Below are 17,976 nucleotides of genomic sequence, written 5' to 3'. Positions count from 1 at the left end.
TCTGTCATGGCCCTGTTTTTGGATCTTCACAGGTATTTCCCTTTTAATCTCTGAGTTTATGTGAAATAGCACGTCAAGATAACACCAAGATACTGCCTTTCTTTGTGTAAGGAAAAGGACAGGAATGCATCACGGAGTGCCAGGTATTATGGGAGTGATGCATGGGATGGAAAACAGAACGATAGGCAAGCATGGGCTGTGCTGAAGGAAGAAGTGAGCTGCCTTGTCTTCTGAGTTACTTGGGATTTGTATCTTAGTTTGCATCTTCATTATATACAACAAAATGAAGCGTATGAAATAAAGGGGAATTAAAATTCTACCATCTGTGGTTTAACTTGCGCTGCCTAAGTAACTTACAGCAAAACACTTGGATAAGAGACAGAACGATACATTTATTTCAATAAAAATATATACAATGAAAACTTAACAGCACACGGCAGCGTCCCTCATCGTTATAGAAAGCCGGCAGCGTCCCGGAACGCATCTCCTGCTGTGAGGGCGCTGTAGCCGCAGCCGGCCCTTAGCAGAGCGCGGCAGCCGCCCGCAGCGCGCCGCCACGCGGCATTGCGACAGCCGCCCCTGACGGCCGTGCCGTAAAGCGCGGCGCTGCCGGCATGGGGAAGCGGCGCGGCGGTAGCGAGCTGACGCGCGGCCTGAGCAAGAGGCAGAGGAAACACCTGCGGCAGTTCGGGGAGCAGCACCCCGTGTGCGACCGGTGAGCGCTGCGGGCCCTGTGCCCTGAGCCCAGGCCGTGCGCCTTTTGGGAAGGGTTGGGTCAAAGCGTCCCGTTGGCAGAATCCCCAGCGCTGGTGAATTGATGCGCTTTTCCCGTAGCACGTGTCCGCTTTCCCCGCTCCGCCGGGCAGCGCTCAGTGCCACAGGTGGGCTCCCGTCTGGCTGGCTGCTGTACGAGCTGCTTCCCGAGAGCTGCGGGTGGGATCGATGCCTGCGCTCGGGGTGAGGCTTCTGCCAGAGGGAGCAGCAGCTCCTGCCCGACCCTGCCCTCAGCTGCCGCGCCGCTCCGTCTTCCTCTTCAGCTAACAGTTACGGCTGGGTGCCCTGAGTCCAGCTTACAGATGTAAATGAACGTTGTGCTGAGCCAGGCTGCTGCTTTGACAGTTCCAGCTCAGCCTGTGTAAGCCCTGCAGTTTCCCTGCAGGCCTCCTTCACGTAGCTCAGGCCTGGTCTGGTCCCCTCTGAGGGGAGGAAGGAATTTCTTTCCAAGTCCTGCTAGGTTCTGGTGTCCTGCAAGGTTCTGGTGTCCTGCAGGAAGCTCAGCACTTTCAGAAGACTTTTCCCAGTATTTATGCTTTGTGCTCAGGTTCTTTTTGACACTTGGTATTCTGATTAAAGGCAGAAATGCTTTAAAATGTTTCTCTTCATGATCGTATACACCCAGGCTCCACACAGAGGCTGTAGCATGAGCTGAGTAGCCTGTCAGGGTGAGCCCTGACTGTTTCCCTAAGGAGAATTGTGTGTTGCTGTGGCTTTAAGCTTTGTTTCAACTACTCTAAGGCTCAACAATTTCTTCCCTTCTTCATCTGTGTTTATTCTCTACATAATATCATTGACAGCAAGATATTTTGGTGATTTTTTTCAGGGTTTCTGGAAGACCAGAAGCAACTCAAATATGTGAACTGGTAATATATTTTTATTTCTTCCTCACTTTACCTTTTGTATAGTTCAGTGAAGTGGAACACTGTTCAGGAAGATTTGGTTGTTCCTTTTAGAAAACCTGTTTTTAGGAGGAAAAAATGAATGATTTCTTTGTGATTCCAAATTGTTCTTCAGACTCGTAACTGCAATACCAAGGGACAGCAGAAGAAACAGGATACAATATTGCTATTCTTGCTTTTTTTTTTTTTTTTTTAGTGTTACTTAGCCATGGCAAAAAGTAAGACATGCTTTAAGTTATTGTATTTATACACAGTGGTGCTTGAGTTAGGGAATGAGATGTTTTGTTCTCTGCTGAATGAAAAAACGTTCATGCTCATTCCTGTCTTCAAATTACAGTGTTTCAGTTTTCGTTCTTGTTAACCTCCATTATCATCGAACCAATTAAAGACTTCAAAGTTGTAGTGTGGAGAAAGTAATTAATGACTCTGCTCAGTTGTTTCCTTTAGCACTTTTTTTTTTTTTTTTTTTTTTTATTTACTGAGCTTTTGCTTTGCGCTGAAAGGAGCTAAGAAAGAAATAAATGTTGCTGTGCTTATAGTCCTGGTTTTGCTATGAAGTTGGCTGTAACCTGGCATGTTGTTTTTAGTTTGTGTAAGGCTGGGACAGACCTAACTTTTGGAGTCTGGCTTGTTTGAAGCTTAGAGCTTTAGATGCTGAGCTAGACCTGACCGTTCTTTGGTGGACTTTGGTCAGCTGAAGGTTATTCCATTTTTCTTTTTGAAAGCTAAAAGCATTTTCAGTATGTATGCCCTCCTACATGTGGTTTTTGTAGGAAAATCAAAGGCCTGTTTGTCACGAGAACAAATTTGTTCTCCGGGGCTGAAAGAACTTTGTGATGCTCTGAGTCAAATCAGTGCAGAACAAAGCATGAGGACATAAGTCTGCCAAGGTCCTTTCAGAGTCTACGTGGAAATGTTTGATAAAACTGTTGACATAAAATGGAGATTTGGGGAAAATCTCATTGCATCTGCATAGGGGTAGATTGGGAAGAAAAAAATGTTGTATGGGAGCTGGAGCTGAGGGTGTTTGCTTGCTGTCTAATAGACTGCTGCTGTTGTTATTGTTTTCACATTTAGTCTGACAATTCTGATAAATCAAGTGCGGAAAGCGATTCAGAGACTGAAGTGGAACAAGTCTCTGTCTATCACAAGCTTCTGGCCACCCTGAAGGCATCTCCTGAGTCTGAGAGTGAGGAGGAGGAAGATGAAAGTGAATCAGAAGAAGCTGAGGAGAGCGAAGCAGAACTGGACCGCGAAGGGTCCCAGGAGCCCAAAGAAGCTGTTGGAGGTGAAGAAGAGCAGAATGATGTACAAGAGCAAGAAGAAGGTAGTTTCTTTTGCTGTGCTTTGGTAATTATTGTTTCAGTTAGCAAGTTTGAATAGTGTCTGTTTTTAGCCCTGATCCTGGTGCAGACAGGCTGGTTGGCTGGGTGCTCTTCTGGCTGTTGCTCCATTGCCGCTTTGTGAGTGTGAGCAGTAACTGCTGGAGTATTTAGCAGGGCAAAGGGTAGCTGTGCTCATTTCCCAGCAGCCAGCCTGCTGCTTCTTCCTCAGATGTTGTTTGTGTGGCAGCACAGGAGGAATCCACATGGAGCAGCATACCAGGGGTTCTCACCCACTCGCTGGGAGACGCAAGCTGTTCTCTCACACAGCATCTGGCTTGGCTGCTGCTGCTGAGCAAAGGGAAAGATTTGCCTCACAGCAGCGTAAAGAGTGTTTAAATTTTAAGGAAACCTCCTCCCATCTGAGGAAGCATCCTCATTCATGAAGTTCCCAAGGAAATTCTGGGAGGGAGGAGTCGACTCTGTTTTCTCAGTTTAGATTCTTTGGAAGCTAAAACTTCTATTCTCTGAATATATTTTTCCTTAAATTTTCTCAGGGAAACTATGTTCTGTATTATTTAACTTCTGGCATATCAGACAACGATAGCTTTTAAAAAATAATAATAAAAAAACCCAAAAAAGGTAAAACAAAAGGCCTGTTTTTATTTTTTTGCATAAGATTTTTGAAGGAAAAAGTGTAATGTACAAGTGTTTGACATAGGCAGCCAGAAGTGGCTACTGATAGTAGCTTTTCCAGGAGAATATAACATGTTTCTTTCTTTAAGAAGTCACAGCTAAAGACCCAACAGAACAGGCGCTTGGCCAGGAGCAAGCTGATGGGGTGGAAACTTCCTGTGACCCGAATCATGGAGCAATTGAGGAGTTTACTGATGTGAAACATGAAGCGGAGTTTAGCTTGGAAACCAATTTCATGGAAGAGGAGAGTGGAGACTGTGATGCAGATAAGAGAGAGAGCAATTCTTCACAAGCCTTTTCAGAAGGTAAAATGTAGTATTATTGTTCATTGGTGATCTGCCTTTTGAGCATCTGTAAACACATAAATTATCAAACTCTCTAATGAGATGCTATGTAGCTGCCAAGTTCTTTGGTTACGCAGTTTATTGTGTTGCCCACGTGTGAGTCTGTTACATAAGGGACATTTAAAGTTAACACATGCATACAGCTGAACTGTTTGTTTCCTGTAGCTGATATGGACAGGGATTTGTGCATGGTTTCTGCTGTAACTGGTTAAGGCCCAAACTAGTGGAATCTAGAAATACACATAGAGGATGTTATCTTGTTCTTTTGTTTTAATGGCATTTTATAATTTTTAGACAAATGCTTGAGGCTCTCTGGGTTTTGAAGCATGTGCAGAGGAGTCTGACTACACCAGGATCAGGGAGGCATCAATAGAGGGTCTGTATGGTAGCTTCTAAGGGTGTAGCCCAGCATGCTGGTGCCACAGTGCACTGATGGGTGAAATCTGAGCTCCAGTGTTGGAGTGTGTAATACAAATAGCTGTGCACACGGGTGTGTGATCCTTCAGTGATACGCCGCATGTTGGCACTTGCAGAGCTCCTATTCATATTTCATGCTCTGTGGTTTTAATATCAGATGGCATAGTTTGAGAGAGAGGAATGTGTATGTAGCATCCCTAGTGATGCTGGCTTGTCATCTTAGAGCAGCAGCTGACATTAAATCTGGGAGGCAGCCTGGTTGATACACGGAATGTGTGGAAGCATCAAAGGGCCATGTGATAGAAGAAACAGCTCATTCTTGTTACCACGAGGATATTGCTTAGGCTGTTGGCATTGCATTTTAATGAGAACCAACGCTTTCCAACTGCATGCCGAGTATCCTAAAAGCTTTGTTCAACCTGTAAGTGATGCACTACTTTTCAGTGGATTGTTATAGAAGCGGCTTTATAACTGATTGTGGAAGATGAATCACCTAAGACAGCAGAAAGTGAATCCTCAGGGCCACTAGAATTGCTGAAAATCATAGAATCACAGAATCACCAGGGTTGGAAAAGACCCACAGGATCACCCTGTCCAACCAAGCACCGATCACCAATAGTTCTCACTAAACCATCTCCCTCAACACAACGTCCAAACATTCCTTGAACACCTCCAGGGTCAGTGACCCTGCTGCATGTCATTCTCTGACTTTATTTTACAACTGCTGAAATCAGTAAAATTTACTGAAGAGTGAATGATTCCTATTCCTGTGCTTTATTGGGAAGGTATTTTCAAGTGTCGTGATTAGCAAATGTCTGGACTTCTGTTGGATAATTTTATGTGGATTAGGTATCCTTTGGCAGGCATTAGTGTCCTCTCATTGCTCTTTCTTAGTGAGTGTTACAGTGCTGCAGCAGTATACAGGGTTTGGTTTTCAAAATAAGCTTCGCATGTTAATTGTGCATACCAGGCTCTGAATATAATATGATTTTACAGTTCCTCATCTCTTTCCTTTCCAAAAAGAATTGCTGATTAGATGAATCGTAATTTTGCTCACTTCTGGCAATCCTTGCTACCTTTCCCCTGAACTTATCTTACTCTGCTTTATCACTAACTGTTGTCATGTCACTGCCCAGCAATGCAAAGCCCTCAGCAGAACCACAAATTGAGGGCAGTGAGTTCGCTTAGATCTTTACTGTTGACATCCCACTTCACCTGCTAGGAGTGGAAGTGCTAACTGATGTTCATCAGTGTCAGAGCTTGAGGCAGAAAATTGCTGATCTTTTCTACGCACAGTGCTTTCCTGCCCAACATTTGTTTTGTGATTTAAACTTTGATTACTTTAGTAAGCGCTTTTTCTTTCCCCACATTCCTTTTTTATTTTTAAAATTCTTCTTTAGGCAAATCTGCCAAATCTGTTCTGTTTTTGTAGAGAGAATTTGACATCCTTTCTCTTGTCTCCCAGTGCTTTGAAATAGCTAGTTTGAGATGCAGTGTTGGCCAGCAGAAAAACTGTCCATATCTCTTGCAAATCTGTTCTGAAACTTTTGATTCTGCTATTAGCTACGGTAGTTCTCAGGACTTTGTTATTTCTGTTTGAAAACAGATCCCTTTAAGCAGCACATGGACAAAGAACTCGAAGAAAAAGAAGTAGAAAAAATATCTACGCTTTCTAAAACTTCAAGTCAAAGCAAGGTAACGTTGTTCTGTAGCAACCCAGAGTTCTTCAAGATGCTGGGATAAAAATATCTTTGTATACGAGTGAAGTAGTTTCATAATCTTTATTAGCTATTGGCTCTGGAGCTGTCAAGGTTTTGTCACTATTGTTGCTGAAGTGTTTCTTCTTTGCTTAATGCTGAGCGAGAGCTGGGGTCTGAAGTCTGCTGTTATGTCAGCATATGGTGACACATCTGAAAATCAGAGCTTTTTGCTTTGTGGTCCTGAGATCCAAGGTTTGGTGCTGCTCTTGGCACTGGGTGGAAGCAGGGCTGATCTCGGGATGGTAGCAGCAGGGTGCCAGAGAGGTGCACTGCAACTGAGCTTCTGGGGTGGCCACGGAAAGTCTCAGCAGTGTTCTTGTTTCAAGGTCATTCTACCTTTGTACACACTTGCAAGCAGCTAAAGAGGAATTCAGTACTTTTGTTAATACTGGCAGTAATATGTGGGGAGAAAAGATCCACCTCATTACTTGAAACAGTACTGTTTTTCAAAATATTCTTTTTAGACCAAGTTTTGCTTCTTAACTTTTTCACATCTGATTTTGTTTTGGAGCATTGCCTCACATTCTGGTCACCCATATGCTGGGTGACATTCCTTGGAAGATACCCAATGATTATACAGTCAGAGAGCTAGCTGGGATATTTTTTTTCCCTTTTCTCTCTCTCTTTCTCTCTCTCTCTCTCTCTTTCTTTTTTTTTTTTTTGTTTTTTTAATATGGTGGTCAGGAATACCAGTGCTACCTAAAGCATTGCATGGCATATCTTTGCTTAATTTGATGCAGCCACATTACAGAAGTAGAATGGGAATTGTGTGACAGAAGACTTAAAGGCAAGAGTTTTTTCTTATTACACTGAAAGGTTTTGCCCATGAAATCAGTGCAGAGGTGTGACTGATCTGTAAATGTAGTTGGACTCCAGCACTGGCAGAAATGACATCAGTTTTCTTATCTGCAAAATGGTGACAGTTGTAGCCATATCACTGCAAAATACATCCAGACCTAATGAGCTGAAGTTAGATGCTAAGAAATTGCATATTGAAAAAAAGGTTTATTATGAGAAGATAACTGCTCAAATTTCATGACATTGATTAAAAAGCTGTGCTTTACACTGTACTAGATCTGGTACATTTGACTCTTCTGTTTGCTTTTTTTTTCCTTCAGTGGCCAAGGCTGGGTCAGCTCACTTTTTCATCCACTTTGGAGAAGCATACAACTTTAAAACCAGACAAAGAATTCAATGTGAAACAGCTTTATCTTCACAAGCCTTTAGAATCCACTTGGCCAAAAGTGAATAAACATTTCCTGTCGGCAAGCAAACCAAGTGATTCCTCTTTTACCCCGTTACAAAGGGAGCTCTTCTGTATTATGAATACCTACAGGGACTTGTTCTATCCGGAGAGAAATGCTTTAACAAATGGAGAAGAAATCCGGCATGCTTACTGCTTACATGCCTTGAACCACATTCTAAAGGCAAATGCCCAGGTGCTCAGCAACAATGCCAAAAAAAGAGACCAAAAGCCAGGGACTGACAGTGACGACTACAGGGATCAGGGGCTCACCAGACCTAAGGTGAGAGCACTTCAGTAATGCGATTCCCTGCACGCTTTGGGGGTCTGGTCAGGCTGTGTAAATGTATTTTAGTGGGAGGTATTTCTGTTGCTGCTATTACATGATTTGTTCCACGTGCCTTTCCACATCTGTTGATTGTGCCTGGAAGACATTTGCTACAAGGCCACAGGGTCCAAAGTATCATTGCGCTGGGGCTCATGTCATTAATCCACAGCACCCACTGGTTGATAATCAGGTAGATTCAACTTGGATCAGCCTGTTGCTTGTTGTGCCAACTGTCTGCTGTACAGTTTCAAAGCTGATGCTTGTTTTGATTGCTGGGAGGCCCAAATGTGGGCATATCAAAGACAAAACTATTACTTCACATTCTTAACCGTGGATATTTGTGTTTTCTGGGTTGTTCTGTTGTAACTGTTGATCCATGCAGGTGCTGATGATAGTGCCCTTCCGGGAATGCGCTTTGCGAATTGTGCACATTTTCATCAGTCTTCTTGAAGTGAGCGAGAAAAGAAAAATAGATGTAAGTAACAAAAAGCGCTTCAAAGGGGAATTTGGCTCTGACCCGGACGAGAAGCCCCCCAACCTGAAAAGACCTGAAGATTATGAGGCCGTCTTCGCCGGCAACATTGATGACCATTTCAGAATTGGTAATGACCTACAGAACGTGCCTTTGGCTTACAAAGAAGCGAGGGGTAATCTAACAGGTTCTTCCTTGATGTCTGGGAGCCATCAGGGCTGGTGAGACTCAGGGCTCCTAGGTATTCATGCTATGTCTGCAGTGGCATCGTGAATGTTTTTGAAAATATTCCATTCCCTGCCATAAAAAAAAGGAAGCAAAAATATAAAAGTAAACATTTTCACTCCAAGTTCAGAGTCCCTTAAAGTGCAGTCATTGCTTTATTGTGGCAGGGTTGCCCACACCTCATTTAAAAGAGGATAATCTTGATTATGTAGCAGAATCACCCATATTATTTAAAAAAAAATAAAACATCAGGTCAAGTTAGCATATTCACAGTGTATCTTGAAGTCAGTAAGAATGGAACAAGCTCAGTTCTGAGCAAAGCAGTTTTCTACTGTATTGCCCATCGTTTTCTTGAATGCTAAGGAACGGCCAGCAATTAGGACTGTTGGACAAACAGCAAATTTAAGACTATTTCATAGTAATTTCAATCTGTTTTAGTAACTCATTGTGCAAAGAATTAGCTTGGTTACTGGAGCTACCTTAATGAGTTTTTTTCTGACTTAACTTGACAGATAAGAGGGTCTTGAAATTATTGTCCCTTGAAAGATAAATTGGCATCCCAAGAGGTTTAATGATAGAGTGGAAGATGCAAGTTGTTCCCACTCAATCTTTCGTGCTTCCCCAGTGAATATCTGTCTTGCTGAGAACATCTTATGTTTTGTAGCAAAATAATTTGCCTTTCAGTTCTCTCCTATAGTGCAGTCTCCTTGATCCATTTACTAGGTGTGAAGAAATGCTTGAAGAAACTTTGGGTGCCATTACTTGCAGAAGCAAATCATAGAAGCGACATAATTATTCCTTCCTAATGTGCTTTGCATCCTGTTACTTCAGCATGAAGATCTGATTTAGGGCACGTTTGTTACGCCTTACTAAAACCACCCTTTCATGTTTTTAAACCAAATACATTTAGAATTTCTAAAATGTTTATATGCCAACATGTTTTGAGATAAGTGCTGTCTTCCTGGAAATTTAACCTTTTTATTGAAATAATTTTATTATCGTGTTAAAATAGCCAGTAGGAAATGTCCCTATGGGAGCCTGTGTGAAATTCTTGACGTGCCTTCAGCTGTGCTTAGAGTAGCTGGCTTCAGGCAGACAGGGCAATAAGCTGAAGAGACACGTGTGTTGGACAGCCTGTAGTGGGTGGTTTGAATGTGGTCCAGATCGAGATTGTAAAATCAGAAAACTTGGGTCCATATAATTATAGGTAACAGTCTCCTTCCCCTTTGCTTCTTTGATTTTCCTCTGTATCATTAGAGGTGATGCATAAGCTGGTTGATTGCAGCATGTGCCTTGAGAAGCCAGGTAGCACCTTCCCTGGCAGAAGTGCAGGTCTGGCTATGCTTTCTGCCTTTGTAACATGATCAACCTCGTCCTTGGTGTTTTAGTAGCATCTCCTGTGACCCTGTGAATGAAAGCAATCAGCGCTCAGGAGATCCATGCTAAATCTTTCATGACAGATTGAAATAACTGTTACTATAGTAGATAATGACATAGACCAAAGCCTAGAGGTGAGGGTGAAAGGAGTAGTTAATCATTTCTACTTCTGCTTTTTTCATCTTTTTAGCCTCTCTTTCCTCCTTTTTTTTTTTTTTTTATTTTAACAGTAAATCAAGAGAAATGTATTTTGGCTCAGTAATGTCATGCAAGCTATGAAAAAACTGAGAAAAGAAAGAACTGCTGAAAGAGTTCTAACAATGAAAATCTGCCAAAGGCTTATGAAATGGAGGAAGGGTGAATAAGCACATTGTCAGGGAAGAGAAGTTTCAGCCAGATTGGTTTTGTCCTGCTGTAATCACAAGCATGTGCTAAGGGAGAAGAAATGTAGGGAGTTACTGTTACAGAGTCTTCTTGTAGAAAATGGTTGATCCTTAACCTTGACTAAGAAATGCTATTTGTGTTCTGACAGGGGTTGCGATTCTTCAAAAGAGCATGAGATTGTATGCACCATTTTATTCATCAGACATCATCATTTCCTCTCCCCTGGGTATGAGGACTATCATTGGCACAGAGGGAGAGAAGAAGAGAGACTTTGATTTTCTGTCATCCATAGAAATGCTCATAATTGATCAGGCAGACATTTACCTAATGCAGAACTGGGAACATGTTCTGGTATGGTTTCCCTATTTTTGTGTTGCACTGTGTCTTGTTCATCTAATTATTTTTAAGAATGAATAGTTTTGCTATTTTTAACTGACTTTATTCTAGACATCTATTTGTTGCTTTTCTTTCATCCACCAATATTTATTTCCTTTTACTACAAGTAATTTTCCTGCAGCATTTGGTAGTATTCAGTACCTGTTCTCTGTAAATCTTAGAATTTGGATATAAGATGGAAGTTTTTCACACAGCAGGTGGTGATGCACTGGAACAGGTTGTCCAGGGAGGCTGTGGATGCCCCATCCCTGGAGGCATTCAGGGCTGGGCTGGATGCGGCTCTGGGCAGCCTGGTCTGCTGGTTGGCGACCCTGCACATAGCGGGGGGGTTGAAACTACATGATTGTTGAGGTGCTTTTCAACCCAGGCCATTCTATGATTCTATGATTTTGTACTTTATTCTTGTATTTCATTATAGTTTGGTTGTGGGGTTGGTTTTTTTGGTACATTTTTGGTTGGCTGGCTATTTTTCTTTTTTTAGGGGGGAAGGAATGGCTTTTTTTTTTTTTTTTTTTTTAGACAGCTCTAATTATTTTGCAGAATGAGGAATGACATGGTGATGGTTCCTTTAATCACCTCTGGGAGAAAATCTGCCAGTTGTCTGACTGCACGGTGTCTCAGATCACAGCTGTGTGAGGAATTTATCCAACCTCACTGAGGTTCCTCCAGAAAGCAGTGGGCACTGGTGCTTGTTGCCGCTGACAGTAGAGATGCCAAGCATTAGTCATGCCCTAAGTGAAACAGATTTATCCTGCATGTATAATGAATTTAGGATTGCCGACAGTACATGGCAATAGCCATGTTTTATGGCTGTAGGTTCATAGAAGTTTTCAAGCTTGAAAACTTGGGGTTTGGGATTGTTTTTGTTTGTGTATTTCATACAGAAACACCTTTGAGGAATCTGAGCCTATCATTTTGGCAGCCTGGCATTACTGTACGTTTTGAATGAGCCCGGAGGTGTCCTATTTCCTGGGAAGTCCTGGGGAAGGCTGCCTTATGAGCCTACATGATGCTCCTGGAGTGTCCCACAGCCCATTTGTTTTGTTTTGTTTTGTTTGAGTCCATCTGTCTGTGGTGCAGCAACAGCAGTACCACTCCTAGGCATTGTTCAGTGAGGCCAAAATCAGGTGGATTCCTTGACTTGCACCCAGGCTGCCCCTGCATGCAGTGGGAACAGCAGTTCAGCTGCTTCTAGCTCAGAAACCTTGGACCTGCTGACGTCAGTATATACAAACAAATCCATTAGGCTTCCCCCATGGGAGAGGACTAGAAGCAAAGGCTGTTGTTATTGATGACTGAGGAGATGGCAGTTTTGAGTCCTGTGGAATGAAATTAGGTGAATTACTCTTGATGGGGTCAATAAATCCCAGGCAGCTGTTTCTTGGGCGATCACTGCTTTTATATTCTGTGCTATCTTGCTCTTCCTTGTCCACTTTCTTGCTGTAGTTAATGCTCTCTGCAGTCAGGGTGCAATTACTTCAATCTGCAACAGTATGTTTCTGTGTCTGTGCAGCACCTGATGAAGCACATTAACCTGCTGCCTTTGGATTCCCATGGGGTAGACTTTTCCCGAGTGCGAATGCCAAACCTCCATAACTGGTCCAAGTACTACCGCCAGACGCTGCTGTTCAGTGCTCTTCAAGATCCCCAGATTAACTCTATCTTCAACAAACATTGCTTCAATTACATGGGGCAGGTGAGTTCATGTCAGAGCTAAGGCCTTCTTTAAGCATAATGAAGGGGGAGAGGAACGAGAAGCCAGCCTGGAAAAATTCCATAATTCAGTTGTAAAAGTATCTGTGTGGCAGTAATTTCTATTACCTTAAATGTTTCTGTCTGGATCTCCACAATGCTGCATGATGACCTCTAATGCTGTGCCAAAGGCTTAGAGAGCTGCTCTTCTTGCAGCAGTACTTATTTGATTCTTTTGTTTCAAGGCGGCAGTCAAGTTTTGTTTTCTCGTAATTTGATGCATGTAAATTATATGTAAGCCTTTAGCACAGCTTGCAGGTGTGTGCTGTTGGCAAAAGGCTGCCTAGAGAGGGGCTGCCTTTGAGATGCTACTTCCTTAAACCATCCTGCTTTGTTCCTGCAGGTGGCTGTCCGCAATGTGCCGCTGAGCGGCTCCATTAGCCGTGTTGTGGTCCAGCTCCCTCATGTTTTCCGAAGGATAGAAGCTGAAAGTTTAACTTCTGTAATAGATACGAGGTACTCTGTGTTCCAGACTATTTCACTATGCCCTCGTGACTGCAATTTCAGATTCGGTGGAGTTTACTGCTTCCTACAGAACATAGGGCCTGTGGGATTTCGCAGTAGAAGTCTTCATTAGTCTTTTGGTGTGGGCTAGGCCCTGCACAGAGTCAGAGGAATGCTGAATTTCTCCTTGCCGGAGGCACTTGATAATGAAACATAGGAGAACAGTACCAATTTCTGTGATATCTGTGTGGAACTGGTGAAGCCTTGACCCTTTATCTTCTACTGGTGTAGAATCCTAAGAAGTTAAAGAAGGAAATGTATAGTTAAAACCTTCAGCAGTCTGTTGTGTCTGATGATATTCCTGTGTGAGGTCATGCAAGCCAGGTGTTATTCTGATTAAAGCATACATGTTTTCTTAACTTAGGTTTCAGTTTTTCGTCGACAAGGTTTTGCCCGAGTACCGCGACGCCATCATGTCACACACGCTCATTTATGTTCCATCATATTTTGACTATGTGCGACTTCGAAATTACTTCAAGAAAGAGGAGCTGAATTTTACCCACATTTGTGAATACACTAAAAAGGCCGGCATCTGCAGAGCGAGGCGGTCCTTCCTCAAGGGAGAGAAGCAGTTCTTACTGCTCACCGAGCGCTTCCACTTCTACAAAAGGTAAATTGTGGCCTGTTTTCCTCTGAGTTGCATATATACTGTTCTGAAAGTATAGTGGCCTTAATCACAGGTGGGCTTCACTGCTTTTTGAACCTGTTGGATCTCGCTGAGGACTTCTTTTTTTTTTCTTAAAAAAATGTAATTTAAAACTTTTGCATGTTGCCATAGTTCCCTTGCAAAGCTCTGAATGCTTTGGTGTGCATGGGGCTGTATTCAGGAGGGAAGTGCTGCCGATTCCACTGATGTCAAGATGGAATTATATATCCTGTGAAATTGGATTAATTGTGCCCTTTACTGGCATTCATCTGTGCCACTGTGACTACATAAAATTCTGGGAAAGGGTGTATAATTAGTTTGATAAGGCAGTATAGCATGCTGAGGCACCTGGAAAATTTGCCGCATCCTGACAGGAGCCATTTGGAAGTTCCTGATTGAACATTTTTTTGTTATATTAGCTGAAGATGTTGAGGCAAATAGAAAAGGTTTCATGGATGTGAAACTTGAATATGAAGCCAAAATGATCAGGCTTCACTTAAGATCTTAGCCAAAGAGGCTGAATACTGCAGAAATTGGTAGTGGCTGGTACTTCAGAGGAAGTCATGATGCCTGGCAGCATTTGACCTCCCTTAATCCCACATCTGTTGCAAATTTACTTCAAGATGCAGGATTTGCAGAGTTGAGCCACAGCATTGAAATGGATAAACTGAGCTAGGATTGATGTTTTAACATGCACTCTTCATAAAAATTGGCAACAAAGTTACTCTTCTCCCCTCCTGCTACAGGTACACAATAAAAGGCATTAGGAACCTCATTTTCTACGAGTTACCAACCTACTCCCACTTCTACAGCGAGTTGTGTAACATGATGAAGGCCACTGACAGTGGAGTGGATGCTACTTGGACGTGCACTGTGCTCTATTCCAAGTACGATGCTCAGAAATTGGCTGCAGTGGTTGGCATAGATCGCACTGCTCAAATGCTACAGTCCAAGAAAAGTGTGCACCTCTTTGTTACAGGAGAAAATGAATAAGTGGCAAGATGATTGGATGGACCTGGATTTTACTCCTAATGTATCTTTTGATGTTACTTCTAAAAAGCGTTTTAAACTTTTTGGTCACTTTTGCTAAGTATTCTGTTCATACAGTATTACTTTTTGTATTCAAGTTTCTGTCCAACAAGAAACAGAGGCTGTCATTCAAGAAAGCATGGATTGCAAGGTTTCTTCTGTATATAAAGAAAATCAAGAATTGTTATATATTGAAAAAATCACTGGTCAGTAAAGATTGGTGGTTCGATAAACACCCCTCGATTGAATTGCTTCATTTCATTTTCTGATAGAGCAGACTCTTCTTCTGTTATTAAAGGAAACTTTTTCCTTTAATCTAAATAAAAAATTGTCCCTGGGTATGAAGGCCGATACTATTTTATAGACCAGTAGTTGTTTGTGCATACCAGGAAAGTGTTATGGTGCTGCCTCTTTTGTTGTTGTTGTTAATAATCACGCTAATGTAAAATAAATTCCCTCAGGTAAATGCACAGGCACTTAATTTTAGCCAATTTTTATCACATTTTTGCTTCCTGTATTTCTCAGAGAAACTTAACATCATTAATTGAAGTCCTGAAATCATTCAGCAGATGTGCAAATAAATCCACATGGTTTCTTGTTTTACCTTTTAATTTAGGATTTCTGAGAAGTACCTCTGCTGTAACACACAAGAAGTAAGAGCCAAAGTCAAATCCTCCTTTTGGACATCTGCAGCTGTGCAGCATGGGCAGCCAGAGCAGCAAATGAGGATTCCTGTTGCGTGTGGGAGAATTGTGGATGTGTGTATAAAAGCAAGCACACAAAACAGGATTAAGGCATTTTCTTCCTGCTCCGGATGTGCTTAGCCTGATGAGTAACTGACCTCCAAGGAAGCTAAAGTGGTATAGCTACTTAGGGAGATAAGTTGGTGCAGCACAGCAACTGTTTAAAGAAACAGCAAGAGTTGCATTCCAAAGCCTTAGTGAGGAGTTTTCTGCCCCCACTGAAGCTAACAGCATGGCAGTGTGTTGGTAGTATGGCCAAATTGTAGTTAGAGACCCTCATGATTTTTGTTGCTTATCTGCTTTGAAATTTGAAATGTGTGGGCAAACTGTACATATTTTGTTGGTTACCAATCCTAATTCACTGATTTCCAAACTACCAAAGAAATAACCTCCTTACTGCCTTCTGAAGGTGCTCTTCAATGCAGTCACACATTTTATGTGAGATTGTCCTTGGAATGCTCGTGCAGGAGGTTGTTCTGCCCTGGCACAAGTTCACGTGCTATAGTAGGGAACCTTTAAGCCAAGGCTGGAAATTCTGCCAGGAGGCAACGCCTGCAGACTGAGCGTTTGTTGGTGCAGGGGCCTCTGTCTCTGCACTGGTTTAAAGGAGTTGCCATTCCCAAGTGCTTCTTCCTACCCTTGTGCTGTGGGGTTCCCGCAGCTCAGCTATTGCACTGCTTGATTGTAGAACTGTGGTGAACCAGGTGTAGGATTTTGTCATCTTTAAAACTCCTCCTTTGCCCTCTTTTTATATTATTCTGAACAATTCCCTGGTGCAGTTCATGGCAGGGCTCTGCAAAGCAATCTGTCCCAGAGTGGCTCCAAATACAGTGAGTTGCAATGAAGGGGCAAGCCCTGTAATTTGCCCTTTCCTTGATGCGTATTCACTGATACTAAAGCTATAATTGCTGGAGCAGCTGCTGGCTCTGACTGAGGCAGAGAGGTATCTTCTGGTACAAAACAGAATTGGTGATAGCAAGCCAGGCTCTGAGCCTGGTTCATTCCTGTGGGCACTCCTGGTTATGTTAGAAATGGAATATCTAATCTGGGATTTGTTTGCTTGTTTTTAATTTTTGACATACCCAAAATAAGAAAATATGCCTTCTTATAGAATGTTCTACCTTTTTATTTTGTTCCTTGAGTGCAGGTGATCTCAGCATTGCAAGCATTTCCCAAGAATCCACCAGTGTCATCTAATTACCTTGCCTGGAGAAATGAAAATTTAAAACTCTTGTTTGTTTTGGTTTCAACACTGCACTTCTAAGTAAGTACAGTGTTGAAACCAAGTACGATGTTTCTTAAAAATCCTTTTTTGTTAACATTTCAAGAGGATCTCTGAGCACGAAAAGCAAACCCTGAGTTTGTTTGGGGAAGTCGTGGCGTCTCAGTGAGAGCTAACGGACGGGGCAGCAGGCAGAAGGCACTCCAGCCATTCACATGGCAGTGCCAAAGTGTTAGCAGCTCTTGGGAATTCAGACTGAAGGGTGAAAATGAATTGGGATTAAGATGTTTAACAAGAATTCTTTTTCATCATCTCAAGAACTCCTAGTAATGTGGCCAAGAGAAATGCATTTAAATACCTGTCTCTATAGGAATGTTCTTTCAGCAGATGAGCTAATTTCATAATGGATCTCTTCTTCATTGGTAAAATTTAATCAGGATAATAGGTTTGCTGTGTTTTGTTACCCTCTTCAAAGATGACAAAAAGGCACTGTATATTTTTTTTATTATAATGAAAATGTGATCCTAGGATAGGAGCCAGCGCACGGCTGCATTAATGTGACTAAGGGAGGGAAAGGTGACTTAAGGACAATTTTTCTGTAGAGCAGGGAAACTGGCTGTAAGGAGGCAGATTGTTAGCTTCATAGCAGCCATTGGGAGACATGGGACAAATCACAGGAGGGAGAAACTGGAGCACTCTTGTTAACAACAGGAGAATTAGCAATTACTTTACAGCTGTGCTGCCCCATGCTGCCAGGATTGCTAAGCTCTGTGTTAGTCATGCTCTTGTGGCCTCGGCCCTGGGAGTTCCTCTCCAGGGGACGTTTGATTTGCACTTGGTTGCCAGGTTGATGAAAGAGCTTGCTTTGCAGGAGCTGGCCCACAAAGCGCACACAGTGGGTGTAAGAGGAAGCTGTGCAAGGCGAGAGGTGTGGGAAGAGCACAGGGTAGCACTGCTGCCCAGGGGCCTGAGCAGCACAGGACCCCTGTCTTCACCATATGGCTCTGCTCAGAGCCCCCTGCACTGCTGCTTAGCTCAAAGGCACAGCACAGGGTTGGTTTGTGCTGCCATAGCCTGGCTTTAATCCCAGTCAGTGGGATGCTTTGCCTACACTGGATACAAGGTGTAATTCAGTTCTCCTCAAATTTCATTCTCTGCACTGAGCTTGATGGTAGAGGGTAATTAATTAGCCCCCAGCTGGTTACATTTTAATTAACCATTAAATTCAGTTGTGCTTGTGGTGGGTGGCCATGTTTGTTTCGCTGGGCATCCTGGGGCTGGTGGGTACCTGAAATGGAGGCAGCAGAGTGGTTGTAACATTGCATGGTGCTTAAGAAATACATATGCGATTATGTAAAATTGCTGCAGGGATCTTCAGTAGAGGATGTGACAGAGATCAAGGGAAAACAACGTGCAGAGCAGCAGTGATAACCTCAGAGA

At 42.7% G+C, this 17,976-nt stretch overlaps 1 protein-coding gene across 1 annotated transcript; it reads left to right on the top strand.

Annotated features, from left to right (window-relative positions):
* Positions 1-614: 614 nt before the first annotated feature.
* Positions 615-14,535, top strand: UTP25 (UTP25 small subunit processome component; the record flags this gene model as incomplete). Its single annotated transcript, XM_079550211.1, has 12 exons — positions 615-715; positions 1,601-1,640; positions 2,754-3,003; positions 3,784-3,999; positions 6,062-6,150; positions 7,334-7,741; positions 8,169-8,388; positions 10,393-10,595; positions 12,154-12,336; positions 12,736-12,848; positions 13,261-13,506; positions 14,289-14,535. 12 exons carry the CDS (start codon positions 615-617, stop codon positions 14,533-14,535), a joined length of 2,316 nt encoding a protein of 771 aa, XP_079406337.1.
* Positions 14,536-17,976: the final 3,441 nt, after the last annotated feature.

This window comes from Tetrao urogallus (assembly GCF_951394365.1).
Source record: "Tetrao urogallus genome assembly, chromosome: 2".
Taxonomy (NCBI): Eukaryota; Metazoa; Chordata; class Aves; order Galliformes; family Phasianidae; genus Tetrao; species Tetrao urogallus.
This window is presented reverse-complemented; position numbering and strand designations above follow the sequence as displayed.